At 54.3% G+C, this 16,066-nt stretch overlaps 2 protein-coding genes across 2 annotated transcripts; one reads left to right on the top strand and one right to left on the bottom strand.

The window, feature by feature from the left end:
- The first annotated feature begins 391 nt into the window (after positions 1-391).
- CREB3 (cAMP responsive element binding protein 3) lies at positions 392-4,430 on the top strand. Its single transcript, XM_054177820.1, is given in 9 exon segments — positions 392-529; positions 612-876; positions 1,080-1,192; positions 1,410-1,499; positions 2,049-2,140; positions 3,275-3,343; positions 3,484-3,565; positions 3,685-3,766; positions 4,243-4,430. Coding segments are annotated over 9 exon segments (1,119 nt in total).
- An 8,351-nt stretch (positions 4,431-12,781) lies between these two features.
- Positions 12,782-14,585, bottom strand: LOC128899463 (avidin-like). Its single transcript, XM_054178724.1, has 4 exons — positions 14,478-14,585; positions 13,761-13,974; positions 13,177-13,297; positions 12,782-12,881 (listed from the first exon to the last, which is right to left on the bottom strand). Exons 1-4 carry the CDS (start codon positions 14,553-14,555, stop codon positions 12,782-12,784), a joined length of 513 nt encoding a protein of 170 aa, XP_054034699.1. The 5' UTR covers positions 14,556-14,585.
- Positions 14,586-16,066: the final 1,481 nt, after the last annotated feature.

Below are 16,066 nucleotides of genomic sequence, written 5' to 3'. Positions count from 1 at the left end.
ACAGGAGAGTGGCCTTGTCACCTGGATGCTGGGGGTACAGCACCTTCTGGCTTCAGTGGAACAGCAGAATCATGCATGCTTTCCCATCGCAGAAAGCCTGAGGTCCTTCCACTTTCCCTCTCCTTTCTGAAGCTTTTGCATTCTTGGTGGAGCATTGCTCCTGTGGACTGGCCCCAGTAGTTTGGTGGGGAAACTAGTGTGGTGGGTCTACCAGTGCTGCTAATAGTAGCCTTGTTGGGGATGTGTGTTTATGGGCTGGTCACCACCAAGGGTCGTTGCAGATGTTGCCATCGCAGGGGGAACTTTTGTCCATAGGGGCTTGGGGACATCTTGTAGGGGTGTTAATGTCTCCCTTCTATTGCCTGTGCTCACTTTTGAGTTTCCTGCTCAGATGTTATTTGAAGAGCAAATGACTGCCTTGGGAGATCAGAACCTCATTAACTTCCTCCTGAGGGATGATATTCCCTGCCCTGAAATCCTACAGGAGGATAACTGCCTTCTGGAAGACTGTAGCATGTCAGAGCCTGTGGTGAGTTCTTTGGAAGGAATCACTGCTAGGCTGTGATTCAGGAGGTTTGAGTCCCCACTAAGCAGAAGGTTTTTCTCCACAGCTCCTGGATGAGGAGATGGATGACTTAATTGCCTCCATCCTGAGCCCTTCTGGAGATATACTAGAAATGCTGCAGGAATATTTGCATGATGACAGTGACAGCAGCAGTTCTGAATATCAGAATCTGTCCTATAACCCTGGTAGCAACTTTGACAGCAGCTCAGACAACATGCATGTTGATCACAACTATTCCTGCCCTATGAATATGCCTATGCTGGAAAGCATGAGCTCTGACATAGCGGAAGGAGATGCTTCCACTGAGCTTGGTAAGTCCATGGCCTCTTTTGTCTTGGACTGCACAAAAGCAGTCCCACAGTGTTTTGGTTTTGTTGAGGGCCAGGCAGCAGTGGAGAGAGACAAGTTTAGAGGCATTCTTCTGTTGTAAAATTGTGGGTTTATGCTACTTGAATTGGCTGGTTGGGTGTTGCCTTATTGAGGCCCAGTACTTGACTATCCTTTCCTTCTCCAGGGACATGGATGGGTTTGGAAGGCACAAGTATGGCAGCAAAACAGAGTTCCAGTCCCCCCATTCCCGTTGCTGTGACCACTGGACCTCAGCTTGTGCCTGGAGTTGTTGCACAGGTAGTGACTGCCATGTGTGAGGGCCTCAGCTTTTGAGGGCCTCAGCTTTTGCTTCTGCTCACTTCTCCCCTTCTCTCCTGGCGTGGCTCCTGATGAGAGCGTGATGCTGCTTTGGGAGAGTTCATCTGCTTTTGTGTGCTCTCTGTGTGTGCCTTCTGCCTGGGCTGCACTCCTTTTACTTTGCATTCTCAGTAGGTGTATTTTTGCTGTCCACTAGTCCAGCATGCTAGGGCCAGTCCTCTCAGAGGCAGAGATGCAGGTGCTTGAGTAAAGTCTTGCCCTACCAACCTATCTGCCACTGACCAAAGTGAGTTCTTGCTCTAGCCTGTCACTCCCAAAGAGATATGGACCACTTAAATGCTTCAAGCCAGAGAAGGGATTTGAAAATACAGGATGGCACATTGATAAGAGTATTGGTGCCCAGGGCAGTGTGCAGCACAGCTTGGTGTCTTTTTCCTCCTTCCAAGGGATGGAGGAAGGGATGGAGAGGTGCCCATGTGCACAACAGCCTCTGCTTTGCTGATCAGTTGGAGCAGTAAGGTCTGGCTGCTGTCATTCTCCCTACTCATGGCTGCTTGCACCACAAGTGCTTACAGTCTATTCTTTCTTGCTCACCTAGTGACTTGTGAACTGTGTGTTTTTCATCTCCCTTGGTTGTACCTCATTTTTGCTATTCTGGGGATGCTGCTGGCTGCATAAGCAATCCAGGATTTGCTTTGCAGCTCCTGCAGTTCATTCAGTAGTGTGGGAGGGACAGAGAACCAAAGTACACAGCCTAAGTGCCGCTGCGTGTGGGGTTTCTGAGGGCTGTATTGCCAGTGCCTGGGTTGTTGCTACCAAGAGATGATGCTTGCAGGCTGAAGAGCATCCTCAGAAGAATGTGCATCAGAACCACTCAGCTCGGGATAGTTGTGGCCGTGAGATCAACATGGACTGCCTGGCATACAGGTGTGTGCACACATCAGTGTCACCCAGTGCTGAGGGGACAGACAGGTTCCTTTAGAGATCCTTGGCAGAATGGTCACTACTAAATTATAGTTTCAATTCAACTTAACTTACAATTTCTAGTCACCTGCACTCTCTGCAGATCCTAACACATATCTTAATATATGGTTTGCTGTGTCAATATAGTGATCACAATACAGACTTGAAAATGATATAAAGGAATAAAAGTCACTGCCTCACTCATGGGAGGAGGTTGACAATGGTAGAGGAGTCCCTGGCCAGGGAGGGTCCAAATTTCCCCTTAGGATTTGATTTTATTGGATAGTGATCCGTGTGTGGTTAGGCTTTGCTACTCTGAGCCAGGGTAGTCAACAACACCTGGCTTGCTGAGTGCCTGGGACCTTCAAGGCCAGTCAGGAAGTGAGTAACTAACTTGGCACCCAGGAACCTTGAGGCTGGTAGGGATGGGAAGAAGAAATCTTTGTTTTATTCACTTGGTGCACAGAACATTCAGGACATGATAATGAGCAGAAGGGAATGAGTACATGATCTCCTTGATCACAGATTGCAGCTGTTTGCCTGGTTAAATGGCACTGGTTTTCAGTCTGGAACAAGAGGAACAGATATCGAATAGCTGTGCTGCTGCAGGAGTCTTACCACCTTGGGCAGAATGTGAGGCTGCCCCTGTGGGACCACAGCTCTCCTCAGGTGGCTCAAAAGCTCAAGTAGTATCTGCCCCTGCTCTCTTACGCTTGGAGATGATTCCGAACTTGCACTGTTCAAGCCAGGTGCTAGCCTGCCAGGGCCAGCGTGTTTTCCATGTCAGGCTGGTTTGCATTAAAGCCTAACATCATGGATCTGAGTGGCTAGTGTTCTGCTAAGAGCAAGCATCCTTGGAGATTAGTTTCATGCTTCTCTGTGGGACTGGGCAGGTCTCTCCCCTCCCCAAACAGTGTAAGATGATGCTTTCTGGGCTTTGCTCCAGGTGGTGCCTTGTAGACTCCAGGGGCAATTTTATTTGCCCCTTGCCCCAGATGTGGTGGCAGATTACCAGAGGAGAGATTCTGGTGGAGTCCCTGCTCTTGACTTGCAAAATGTTTCTGGTTTTCTCTTGTGCTGTTCATCTCTTGTGGGAAGGGTGGCAGCCTGCACAGCTCAGAACTACAAGCTAGGGAAGAAGGTGCAGCTGCTGCAGAAGCAGAATATATGAGTTCTTGTTGTTGGATATGGCATGAAATGTGGTGGGGAAGACTGTTCCTCTCCTGGAGATTGTGGCCTGGCTGCAAAGTGGGGAAGAATTCTTTGATCAGCCACTGCGTTAATTTGCATTGCTTGCTCTCCTGCAGGTCACTGTTGGAGCAGCAGCAGGAACCACAGGCCTCAGTGACACAGTCCACTACTGAAACCACAGCAAAAACCAGCAGCACGGTGAGTGGCTTCAGGCCCTTCTGTTGCCCTTATAAATTTGGGAGAAGGGTGCTTATTGCAGCTAATAATGCCTGTCCATATCCTTTGCTAAGGACTCTGCTGATTGTTTCTGTTTCCAGGTCCTGGTTCTGTCCCTCAACGTTGTTGTCACCTCCAGCCTCCTCTCTCTTCCGAATGATGAGACAAAGACAGAGCTCACAGGTGAGTGCCCAAGGGCAGAGGGGTGAAGCACTGCGCTCTGGGGCAGAGCACCTTCTTCAGAGCAGCCTGGACTCTTAGGCACCCATTAACCCCTTGCTTAGGGTGACCACTAGGTTTGGCTTTGCTGTCTCACCCCAGCTCTAAACTCTTCCTCAACCTTACTGCAGAGGCCTGCCTCTGGCCAGGGCCCTGGGCTAGGAGCAGTACAAGAGCTAGAGGGATTCCAGTCCCTCTTGGAGCACAGCTTGCACTTGTGCCTGCCACCTTCCCTGAAGAGAGGCAGCCCTAGCTGGACAGTTTGTTCCCCTCTCATGGGCTCTGTGGTGGGCATGTGTTCAGAGCAGACCAGCAAGAAGCTGGGAATGACAAGGCTGGCTCTCCTTCCCTTACAGTGCTATCACAGCAGATCTCTGAGTTCCCTGACCAAATGGTAGTTGATGTGCGGGATGACACTCTGCTGGAATTGTACTTCCCAGATTCTGAGGGCCCCTTGATGTCCATCAGCGTTACTAAGGAGCGGGAGCAGAGCTCACAGAACCTCAAGCCCAGATCTTCTTTCAGCAGCAACCCTGTTCAGGCAGCAGCAGGCTCCAAGCTGAGCCCTCCTGAGCCTCAGGAGCAACCTATTGCCAGCAGCTGTGCTGACAGCATGGAAAGCCAATAAGCCAGAAGCAGGTGGAACATTCTACCAGAGCTGTCTTCCAGCAGCACAGTGCCAATGAGATGTGACCACTACACACTCAACTATGTACAACCTGACTCTTCTGGTGATGTCTCACACACTGCCAAGCAGGGATAAACAGAGCTGTATTAATAGATACTTAGTAAATCTCCAAATTGCTGGGTTTAGGGCTGACATGACACTGTATGTTTTATGCCTGTAACAGGGCTCTGCCTGAGATGGGGTAGGGAACTCTGGAAACTTTGCTATGGCTTCTGATGTGGCCTACAGCCTGTGGTTTGCAGGGGTGGTCTGTGGCATGAAGGGTGAAGGTGGTTGGACCTAAGGTACCTGTACATGGTCTGACTGGATGCAGCTGGTGATGGAGGCCACTGCCATGCTTCTGCCCTGCCCAGGAGGAGGTGAACAGGCTGTGTCCTGCACTTCTTGCTGTATCTGGTGGCAGCAAGCATCCACCCTTTGTCCCTTCCCCTTTATCCTGCAGTGTTGCCTAATCTCCTGATATGAGATGGTGAACTGACTTTCAGTGACCTCACAGGAAGTGGTCTGTGGCCGTTTGACGCTGTGCCTTTAAGAAAGGGGCACACTGGCTAAATGTTTGCACAGACTGCGTGTGTCACCTGTTCCTGCTAGCATATGAGCTGCAGGCACAGCTCCTGGCCTGGCTAGAGAAGGTAATGTGGAGTCCTTCCCAAGCCATGTCTGCTGTTTCCCTTTCTTAGGGGCTGAGCCTTTCATCTCCCACAGTCCTGGGAGCAGGGTTTCTTGGCCTCAGGGAGAAGCCATGCCCCAAACTGGACTAGAGTAGAGTAGAGTAGAGTAGACTAGAGTAGAGTAGAATAGAATAGAATAGAATAGAATAGAATAGAACTAACCAGGTTGGAAAAGACCTTTGAGATAATCGAGTCCAACCTATCACCCAACACCATCTAATCAACTAAACCATGGCACCAAGTGCCTCATCCAGTCTCTTCCTTAACACCTCCAGTGATGGTGACGCCACCACCTCGCTGGGCAGCCCATTCCAATGGCCAATCACTTTTTCTGTGAAGAACTTCTTCCTAACATCCAGCCTGAACCTCCCCTGGTGCAGCTTGAGACTGTGTCCTCTTGTTCTGGTGATGGTTGCCTGGGAGAAGAGACCAAACCCCTACCTGGCTTCGACCTCCCTTCAGGTAGATGTAGACAGCAATAAGGTCTCCTGTGAGCCTCCTCTTCTCCAGGTTAAGCAACCCCAGCTCCCTCAGTCTCTCCTCATAGGGCTTGTGTTCCAAACCCCTCACCAGCCTTGTTGCCCTTCTCTGGACACATTCCAGCAACTCAACAGCTTTCCTAAGCTGAGGGGCCCAGAACTGGACACATGACTCAAGATGTGGCCTAACCAGTGCTGAACACAGGGGCAGAATGACCTCCCTGCTCCCGCTGGCCACATTATTCCTAATGCAGGCCAGGATGCCATTGGCCTCGGACACCTGGGCACACTGCTGGCTCAAGTTCAGCCTACTATCAACCAGTACCCCCAGGTCTCTCACTGTTTGGGAGCTCTCCAGCCACTCTGACCCCAGCCTGTAGCACTGCATGGGATTGCTGTGGCCAGTGTGTAGAACCCAGCACTTGGATGTCTTAAACCTCAGGCTGTTGGAATCCACCCATCTGTCCAGCCTGCCAAGGTCCCTCTGAAGGCTTTTTCTGGTCACAGAATGGTTTCAGAGCTGTGGCCTTGTGTGTCCAAGCTTTGCTGTGCTGATCAGTGATGCAGTGAGCTGATTTTGGTTGCTCCCCACAGCTGAGCAGAAACACTTTCACATGGCATGCAGTGTCTTTCCTGGAGTGTATTTTAGTGATACCTCTTTAGCATTTCCATACTGTTACAGGATGTTTCAAATAATCTATAAAATAGTTTAGACTTGAAGGTATCTTTAAAGGTCATTTAGTCCAATCCTCCTGCAATGAGCAGAAACATTTTCAACGGGATGGGGATAATAATTTGTAATTTCCTTACAAGTAACTCAAAAATAAATACTATAGGTGTGTGACTGTGTCCTCTGTGGTTACTTTGATGAGGAGCTGGGTGGAGTGAAAGGGCAGTTCCATGAGCTGGGGGCATTGTGTAAGGAACACATGGAAGGCTAGGGGATGATCACTTGGAGCTGGATGAAGAAGCAGGTGTGCTGCCTTCCCTTCTCATGTTTGTGCAGAGGGGCTTGTCGCAGCACCCTGCGTGTTTCCAGGACAGATGCCCTGCCCTACCCCAAATCAGGGATGCAAAACCAGTCTTGAACCACTTTTAAAGATAATTGGATGTGGTAACCACCTTGCACCCACGTGTGACCTGAGTGCATCCAAGCTGCCGGCGCTGCGGAAGCGAGCAGCTTCCCGGGTAGGAAGCACAGGGAGCCGGTGTCTGCCCTCAGCGCTGCTTTTGTAATGGGGAGCTGCACAATCACAGGAAGTGGAGCAGAGCCAGGGTGGTGCAACAGCCACAGCCCCTTGGCCAGGGGCTGCGGGGCCAGCCCTGCATGCTGGGAGGCTGCTAAATCAGGGCTGGCCCCCGGGTTTGGATGGGATCACTGGGTCCATGGGAGGTACAGGCAGACCCCGAGCTCAGGGTGCGGAGCTCAAGTGTGGGGTTTGGGAGCAGAGCAGCCCAATGAGGTGATGTGTCCGGGGAGTACCTAGCTTGAAATACACCTGGGGAGCAAAAGGTGCTTGTGCAGGTGAGCAAGGTATCAAAGTGAATTTTATGTCTCTGCCCAGGAAGGACAGTGACAGGACAAGTGAAAATGGTAACAAGATCCACCGGGGGAGGTTTAGGCTGCATGTCAGGAAATATTTCTGCACTGAAAAGGTTATCAAATATGGGAATAGTCTGCCCAGGGCAGTGGTGGAATCACCATACCTGGAGGTGTTTAAACAGCACGTGGACCTGGTGCTTAGGGACAAGGGTTAGTGCTAACCATACTGTGCACAGTCCAAGCTTGGACCAGATGATCTTGATGGTCTGTTTCTGGTCGCTGCCTTAATCAGTACCCCACATGCAGAGGCACAGTCTGTAACCTGCTTGTGGTGTTTACAGGATAGGGTAACAAATAGACCACAAACACTTCTCAGTATCTTCAGATTGCTGTCAGAGCTCTAAGATGCATGGCCTAGCTTTAAAGGCAACAAAAAGCCCAAGCTGAACCAACAATTCTGGAATAATGTATGTACTTGAAATATTAAAGAAGCCTCAAGTACCTCATAATGTTTAGGGTTTTGTGCTTCCACTTATCTGCTAATCATCCTAGTACTTGCTTTGTGTTCTTTTTGGGACATCAAAAGGTGGCATCAAAGAAGCTTACAAAGCTTTGTACTTCTATTGTGTTTGAGAAAGACTGATAATAGTTGGAGGCTTTCATCAACAGTCTTTTGGGATGATGAGGTTTTAATTGTCATTTCTACAGCACGTTGTTGTAACAGCTTAGTGCAATCGTTCTAAATTCTACTTTTTTCTTGGAGCTCTCAGCTTAAGTAGGACTTGAACTTGTTGGACTTGATGATCTTTGAGGTCACTTCCAACCTTACTGATTCTGTGATTCTTCCAACCAAATATATCCTGGGATTCTCTAATTGTGTCTCTGCCCAGGAAGGACAGACAGTTGAGAGGTAGCTCACACATGGGCCCTGTCTCCAGGCAGGCAGTATCAGACTCATAGCAGGGTCAGGTGACAGCATTGTCCTGGCCAGGGCAGGCAGCCCACAAACCTCCTCAGGGAACCTCTGGACCTTTTTCTCCAGGAACCATGTGCAGTCACAGAAAGGTCAAGGACCCCATCCTTCCTTTTGTTTCATCTGGTACAGTTCGAGGCAGGGTTTGTAATGCCACTGATGTCACCTGGGGTCCTTGGCCCACCGCTGCTGGATGAAGTGTGACTCACCCAATGGTGGTGTTGCCAGCAAAGCAGAGCGTGGCCACCAGAGCTGGGGTTTGGCAAGGGGTGACAGGGACAGCACCGGGCTTCACAGTGCTGTGGCTTGCTTGGCCAAATGTGAGGAGGGAAGAAAGCTCATGGAGAGTGGTCAGGCAGCCAGGGGAGTGCAGCGGACTTCTCCCCAAACAGGGCTGAGCAGATGGTCTGGCTGCCAGGCACTGCTTGCCCCAGCCAGTGCAGCCCTTCCATGCAGAAGGCTTGGGGCAGAGGCTGGGGTCCTGCAGAGCCCAGAGCTGGTCCCAGTACTGCACAGGGAATGTGTCAGTGCTAGGAAGCTGTGAGGATGGTTGCTCCATGCTCTCAGCCCATGCTGCCACAAGGACACTGTAATTGCTTTCTGTGTTCTCTGACCAGCAAGAGGAGGGAAGCCCAGCGTGGGCCTCACTCCCTGGGGTAAAAGTCAGCATTGGTAAAAATGCCCAGACCAAATCCTTTGGCCAAGGAGGCTCACAGCTTGTTTCCATCAAGCAGAGGAGTGGGAGGCTTCTGCTACTTTGCCCTTGCTTCTCCCCTTAGCTACAGCCCCCCCTGTGACATTGATGGGTTGGACGCGATGATCTTGAAGGTCTCTTCCAACCTGGTTTATTCTATGTATATGTATTCTATGTATATGTATTTCTTCCCTTGCAGGCTGCGGGGACCAGAGTGCAGGCAGTGTTGTGGTTCCTGCTTGTCTGCTCTGCCAGACTCCCTCCATTTCTCCCAAGGTCAACCTGCGTCCCACACATATCCCAGCATCTGCTGCACCAGCACGCTGCCAGGCCAGACACATGAGCCTTTCAGGACAAAATAGTCTGCTCAGCCCTTGGCAAGTCTTGGGTAGGTGCTGCTGAATAGAAGCCCTCTCTCTCTCTTTGGCTTGGCAGCTCCCTGTGTGTGGGCAGTGCCATCTCCTTCCACACCACCAGCACCTTGACAGTTATGAACGCGTGAAACAAAAGTCATCTCCTATTGCTGAGGAGAACCTGAGCTGCATGGCTGGTAGAGAACACATCCTGCTCACAGCTTGAAAGGAGTCAGGTTTCTTGGAGAGGTGGGAATTTCAGTCAGAAGCAGAAGTAAGGCTTACTCTCCTTTTCCAGGGAAACCTAAGCTCTGTCTCAGCATCTGTCCTGTGTTTATCCATTAGCACCAGCTGCTGGACACCGGAGGAAAGAGAAAAACCAGCAGAAATCTGAGTGCCTGCCTGAAAAAGCGGCTGGAAACAAAGTGAGGGAGGCACTGCCCTAACCCAGCTCCAGAACCTGGGCACCTTGGTCCCAGGGCTGCTGAATCCTCAAGTGTTCAGGCCGTGTCAGGACCACTTTGGCAAACTGCCCGTGGCAGGACACCAACAGCTTGGGCTGGGATAACCAGAACACCCCGGCCAGTGCCAGATGCACCTCTCCCCTTTCCCCAGCCAAGCAGGTGTAGCAGGGCTTGGACTGCTTGGAAATGCCCATGTGTGCATTGCTCGGGGACATGGCTGCACCACCAATCTCTCTTTTGGATGGGCAGTTTGGGACCCTTCCCCTTCCCTCCACCCCGTGGCAGCTGGCAGCCACCCTCACTGCACGCTGCTGGTGCTGGCAACAGGATGCTGCTGGCCCTGCAAATGCCATTTGTAGCCACCCTGCACATTTGGCTGCCTGAGAAACTTCCTCTGCCCGGCTTGCAGCAGGAAGGCTTTGCCTGGAGCCAAGCCTGCAGTCCTGGGATGTGCTGCCCATGGCATCCTACCAGGGACATGCTGTCCATGGCACCCCACCAAAGCCTCACCCCTTGAACCATGGAGCATGTGAAATGCTCACGAAGGCTGCATCAAAGTGTCGTGGGTTGAGGCTGGGATGGCCACTAATCAGTGAGACAAGCTCTCTATTGCTCCCTCTCCCTTCCCAGAAGGTAAATGGAAAAGGAAGAAGGGAGAGAGACTTCATGGGTGGGGACAAAAGCCCCAGAAAATATGCCTGCGGCAGTGACTGCCTTCAGCCCAGCTGCTGCACCGAGCTCTTTGCTGCTGCCACCCAGGATGAGCAGAGCCTCCCCGTGCCAAAGCAGAGCGTGCTGTTGCCTCTGCACCCTGGCTGGGGAATGGGGGCTCTCTGGGGCATGGCTCTGCGTGCCTGGCTCTGGATGGATCCCCGCAGCAAGGAGCATCCTTGCAGGAGAGCTCCCTCCCTCCCAGCCTCTCTGCAGCTTCCCTCAGCACTGGTCCTACCAGCTCCACCAGCCCCGTCCCAGCTCCCTGCTGAGCACTGCAGCCTCAGCAGCAGCCTTTGGGCTCTAGCAAAGTGTCAGCGCCACCATCCCCAGACCTTCCTGCCCCAGGCACAATGCATGCCACTAGGGCAAGAACCAGGGCAAAGGCACCACTGGCCATGGCAATAGGGCTGCCAAGTGCCCACCACGGCTCCTTCCCAGCCCCTCGCCTTGGCTCCTTTTATAGGGCTGAAGCTGGAGCCCCATGAGCAACCAGCTGGCAGCTGCAGGTGGTTGGCTGGGTAGCCTAATGGCAGGGTGCCTGGGCCAGGCCAGGCCAGGCCAGGCCAGGTGAGGAGGTCTGCATGACCTAGGCAGTGCTGGAGGAACACAGCTGAACATAGCTGATCAGAGAGGCAGGGACATAGTGTTTTTTGAGGTCCTTCTAGCAGACTGGAAAGCATCAACCTCCTTCCTTGGGTTACAGGCTAGAAATGATGACCTCTTTAATGCTTTAACCCTGGCAGCCTGCTTTGCTGGTGCCAGTGCCTGGCCAGCGTGCCAATCCGTGGTACCTGAGCGTTCCTGGCAAGGGCAAGCTGCAGCCCTGTATGGGGGAGAAGCCTCATCCTGCCTTCTGCTTGGCCAGCAGAAACATTTCCCCAGCACCTTCGTCTGGTGAGTAACAGCTGCTACTTCTGCTGCTTTGGCTTTTGCAGGGCTGGAGGAAGGAGTAACGGCAGAGGGGCACAGGGGTACAAGCCGCTGTGCTTGCTCAAGGCCCCCAGCAGTCTGTCCAGCCTTGTGTTTGTACCTCTGCCCTTCATCTGCTGCTCTTTGGGGCCGTGGATGAACAAAACACAGTGCTCACCGTCCCTGTGCCCCTCAGCTGCTTCCCTGCTCCCTGCAGTGCCTGCAGCAGGCGTGGGGCTCCGGGCCACTGAAAATGAAGGTGGCTTTCTGGTTCACAAACATGTGCTGTTTACTGGATGTGCCCTGTCTGGGGCACTGGGTGGCACCAGGGCTGCACTGCACATACTTGGGTGCACAGTAGTCCCACCCTGGGGTGGTACCACCTGCTGCTCACCGCAAGACCTGCCACAACACAGGACCTTGCTGCCATTGCCGTTGTTGCTCAGTGCCTCTCCATCTGGTCTGGGTGGTGTCAAAGGCTGTGGCACGTGGAAAACATCCCTCCTCATCGCCTTGAACAGTTCCAGAGTCGGGGGTTTATCCTGGAAGCCTGAGATCTTTCCCTCTGGGGATCTCTGGATCTTGCCGCAGACGCCACACTCCATCTCCTCAGCCTGACACCAGCCCCTGTCTCTCTGCTCTGTTTGGCAGGGACAGGTTGCCCTGTGTGAGCTGCCACGGCAGTGGCAGCCACCTTCCAAGCCACAGCCACAAGCACCTGCCTGATTGAGGCTGTGCCAGGCTTGACAGACTGTAGAGCTGGTGTGCTTGGGGCTGGGCTCTCTCTGTAATTCTTCTGCAAGAGGCTTCGTCTTCACCCACGAACAAACCAGCTTTGCACCACCAGTGCTGGACTAAACCTGGCAGGTGTCCATAGAGGCAGATAGAGCATCACTGCTGACATGCAGTGACAGAGAAGGGCATAGTTACTGATTGTAACACAGGGATGGGGTGGGATGGGATGGGATAGGATGGGATGGGATGGGATGGGATGGGATGGGATGGGGTGGGGACTTCGAGTGTAGACATTTTACTTTGTGCTCTCTGCAGAGTGAAGAAAACACTTTCCTGATATCTCGTATCTACCAGTCCTCCAGAGCATGGATCCCAGGGCTGGGAAAGCCTCTGTTGGACCTGGGTATGAGGACACTGCGGGGAAGGCGGCTAGACTGGGGATTCTGTTGCCACCTGCTGGCAGGTCAAGGCGTGCTGGCACAGGGTGGAAAGTCCCGTTCGAATGAGATGGGAAACGACCTCAGAGAGCAGGACTGGGGGGAGCAGACCGGGATCCAGATGTTCCTGGGGAAGGGCCCTGGGGTGGCTTCATCTCTGCAGCGGTATCCGTGCAGAGAAAAGCTGCTTCAGAGGGGGAGTGAGGGTGGTTTTTAAAAAAGGACAGCCAGAGCTGGGATGACTTTTACATTTTATTTCTCATAGGAGAAGCTGGTTTTACTTGCCTTGAGGAGCCTGGGCTGCAGCCAGAGCAGACTGTCAAGGGGCAGGTGAAGACTCATTGTCGCATGATGGGGATAAGCTCAGCAGGATCTTTTCTTTTGGGATGCGTTTGCGTGTGAAGATGTTTCTGCCCACCCTGTGGGAAGGAGAGAGTTCCTGTGGGATGGCTCACAGACACCATCCATTGAGGGCTGCCAGTTCCAGCAGACAGCAGCAGTGCCATTAAATGACCCCCCACGCCTGCCAAGATGGAGCAGCTGCCACGTGCCCCACGCCAGGGCAAGCCCTGTGCCGGGAGGCACCTGAATTCCTTCTGCAAAACCACATTGGGGGATTCCCAGGGTCTCTGTGGTCTCAGGTCAATGATGGTTCTTGAGGGTCCTGGGGAGGACCGCTCTTTGGGGCTGAGGTCCCCCACAGCCCCCCACTACCTTGTGGCTTTCCAGTCCTCCTCGAGGGACCCGACAGCTTCACGCAGCAGCCACGTGGTGGTCAGTGTCTCCTTTCCACCTGCGTCCACGAAGCACTGCCCCACGAAGGCGGTTGTGGCATCTGGGGGAAGCACTTGGTGGGGGCTTGCTGGAGACGGCACCCACGCTTGCTGGCCACTTCCCCTGCCCTGGCGTCCTCCCAGCCACAGCCACGTTGTTGCTTCAATGGCCATACGCCCACCCAATCTGTGCTGAAAGGACCTGCCCGTCCCCAGCGTCTCCCTGGGACCAGGCAGGACCTATGGCATTGCATCCCCCAGGCACTGACACGGCTCCAAACCCGCCACGGTCACCTCAGACCGTCCCTCAGGGGTGGGTGCAAAGACACTGGGTGAGGAGGAACTGCTACCTGCCAGCCTAGCACTTCTCAACAGCCCAGTGCTGGGCATGCCCCACAGCCTCCCTCCGATTCACTGCTGCAAAGCGTCGCCCAGCAGACATTGGGGCAGAGGAAAAATCCCGCTGGACACCTGTGTGGCGCTCAGTGTCCCCGTGGGGCCATGCCCGTGTGTCCCCACACTTACTGGAGAACTTGTCCCAGTGCACGGTGAAGGTGAAGGTGGGCCATTCCCCCTCGCCGGGCTGCTGCTGGCTGCCCTTCAGAGGGGAGAGGCGGGCGCAGCCACCACCGAGCGTGACCCTTGTGAGGTATTTCCCCTGGAATTCCCCGTTGCTCCTCACGGCCGAGATCTCCATCAGCGAGTCCTGCTCGTTCCTCCACAGACCGCTGAGCTGGCACTGAAGGGACAGGGCCACGGGCCCTCTAGCCCTCTGCAGAGCACGGAGGCCACCACACCCCCGCCACTGGCGCCGCAAGCCCTGCTGGAAGTGCGCCTGAAGGACGCAGCTCTCCCTTGCCCCAGATCGGGGAAGCGCTCCTCCAAGGTGATCCTGGCTGCTGAGGAGATGGTGCAGCAAACCCTGCATGTGGCAGCCTGCAGGCAGGCATGGTGGACCCAAATGCAGACCACACGGGAGGGAGTGCAGCACGCACTGGGCCAACAGGCACAGACCCCATGGGGAGGAATGCCCCAACCATGGTGGGGCTGAAGGAGTAAAGTTTTGCTGAGGGGAGACCGGGTGGCCAGGAGTGACCCAGAGACAGCCTGCCCGTTGCTTGGGGCGGGTGCCTGCAAGTTTCTGCTTGTCCCAGCCTAAGTAACGTTGACAAGCGAACCCCTGGCTGCTCAGATTGTGCCCGGTGCCACGTGGGCACACCCCCATCACCCCTGTCCTCATACCTTGCTCTCCGCAGGGGTGACACATGCCACCAGGGCCAGGGCAAGGAGCAGGGCAAAGGCACCGCTCCCCATGTCCATGGGACTGCGAAGCCCCCAGCACGGCTGCCTCCCGGCCCCACGTCCCAGCTGCCTTTATAGAGGGCTGTAACTGGAGACACACGTGCGCTGGGCTGGCAACTGTGGAGCGGCTGGCAGGGTGCCCAGGTCAGGAGAGGCACAGAGGTCTGCATGACCTGGGCTGCACCAAAGGAATGTGGGGATGAGCACGGACCTGCAAGGAGGTAGGGGTGTGGGGATGGTTTGTGCATCCCCTGTCCAGGAGGTTCTGCCAACCCATTCCTTCCTCTGTGCAGCTGGAAGACATTAAAGTGTGCTTGTCCCCATGGGTTGCCCTCCCCGTGCGTGGTGGTCCAGGCACAAAGCCCGTGACAGGCTGGACCTGCCTGGACAAGAGCCAGAGGCAGGGGACCAGGAGGTGCCACCAGACATGCAGATCTGGTGTGGGCATGAGGGAGTGCTGAGATGGAACAGGAGGGCAGAGAACCACACAGAGAGTCCCTGAGTGACCTGGGAACGCCTCAGCTCCCTCTCCTTAGGTGGGACAGCAGGTGGACTGGGACAGACGTTGGGCACTGAGGTGTTCAGCACTGAGACCTTTCAAACAGTCCCTGTAGAAACAGTCGTGTAGGACAAACTTCTGCACGTGCTTAAGAGCAGGCAGGCGCTGGAGAGCCCCTGCAACACAGACACCTTCTCCGTTCGGACGGCGACCAATTGTTTTGGGGATTTGATCCCCTGCAAGAACATTGCCCCATCCTCATAAATCTGTTCCTTTTTGAACCAAAGCACAGTGTGAGCACCTGGGCAGCACAGACATGGCAGCACTGTGCCTGCAAGAAGCCTCCTGCCTCCGCCAGCTCCCCAAGCCCCTGGAGGTGTTCAAGGAATGACTACGACTGAGGCTCGCCAGGCAGCACGAATGGGTGGTTTTCCCTCTCGAGGGAGGTCTGCAGTGAGGCTGAAGGAGATCTCACCGTGGTTGTGCTGATGGGTCTGAGCTGGAAGAAAGCAAGCAGTGCTGGGTTTGTGGCTCAGAGAGGCAGAGCAGACGTGAGCAGCGGGCAGAGTGCTGTGAGCAGGTCTTGCAGCTGGGTAAATCCCAGCGCTGACAAAGGCCCAGTGCTCACTGGGAAGCATCCTCTGCCACAGCTCCCTGCAGGCACCCTGACACATCATGTCCTGTCACCTGCCACCCCAACACCAGCAAGCTGGCAGCCCCACAGCCTTGCTGGCTGCCCCACAGCCTTGCTGGCTGCCCTCCTCTAGGGAGAGGACTCACAAACCACTCTGCCAGCCCGTGCCTGCCACATTGGTCACGGGCACCGTGGCTGCCTGCAGGCTTTACAGACTGCTCAGGCCCTGGTCAGCACCAATGCTGTGCTGGAGCACCCAGAGCTGCTGCACAGCCTTGGGGAGCCCTTCCCCAGGGAAGCGTTGGCAGGAAGGCAGTGATGCTGCAGGCTTAACAGGATGCCCCAGTGCTGAGCTGGCCACACTTCAGGATCCAAACCGTGTCCTCTGGTCCCTCT

The sequence above is a fragment of the Dryobates pubescens genome, chromosome Z, assembly GCF_014839835.1.
Source record: "Dryobates pubescens isolate bDryPub1 chromosome Z, bDryPub1.pri, whole genome shotgun sequence".
Lineage (NCBI taxonomy): Eukaryota > Metazoa > Chordata > Aves > Piciformes > Picidae > Dryobates > Dryobates pubescens.
Note: the sequence above shows the minus strand (reverse complement) of the source record. Positions and strands in the feature narration are given on the sequence as shown.

Excerpts from the sequence above, each read along its gene's own strand:
- LOC128899463 (XM_054178724.1), bottom strand. The coding sequence starts at position 14,555 with ATGGACATGGGGAGCGGTGCCTTTGCCCTGCTCCTTGCCCTGGCCCTG. Across the intron at positions 13,298-13,760 it reads GCACTGGGACAAGTTCTCCA|ATGCCACAACCGCCTTCGTG; the intron begins GTAAGTGTGGGG and ends TGCTTCCCCCAG. Across the intron at positions 12,882-13,176 it reads GAGGACTGGAAAGCCACAAG|GGTGGGCAGAAACATCTTCA; the intron begins GTAGTGGGGGGC and ends TCCTTCCCACAG.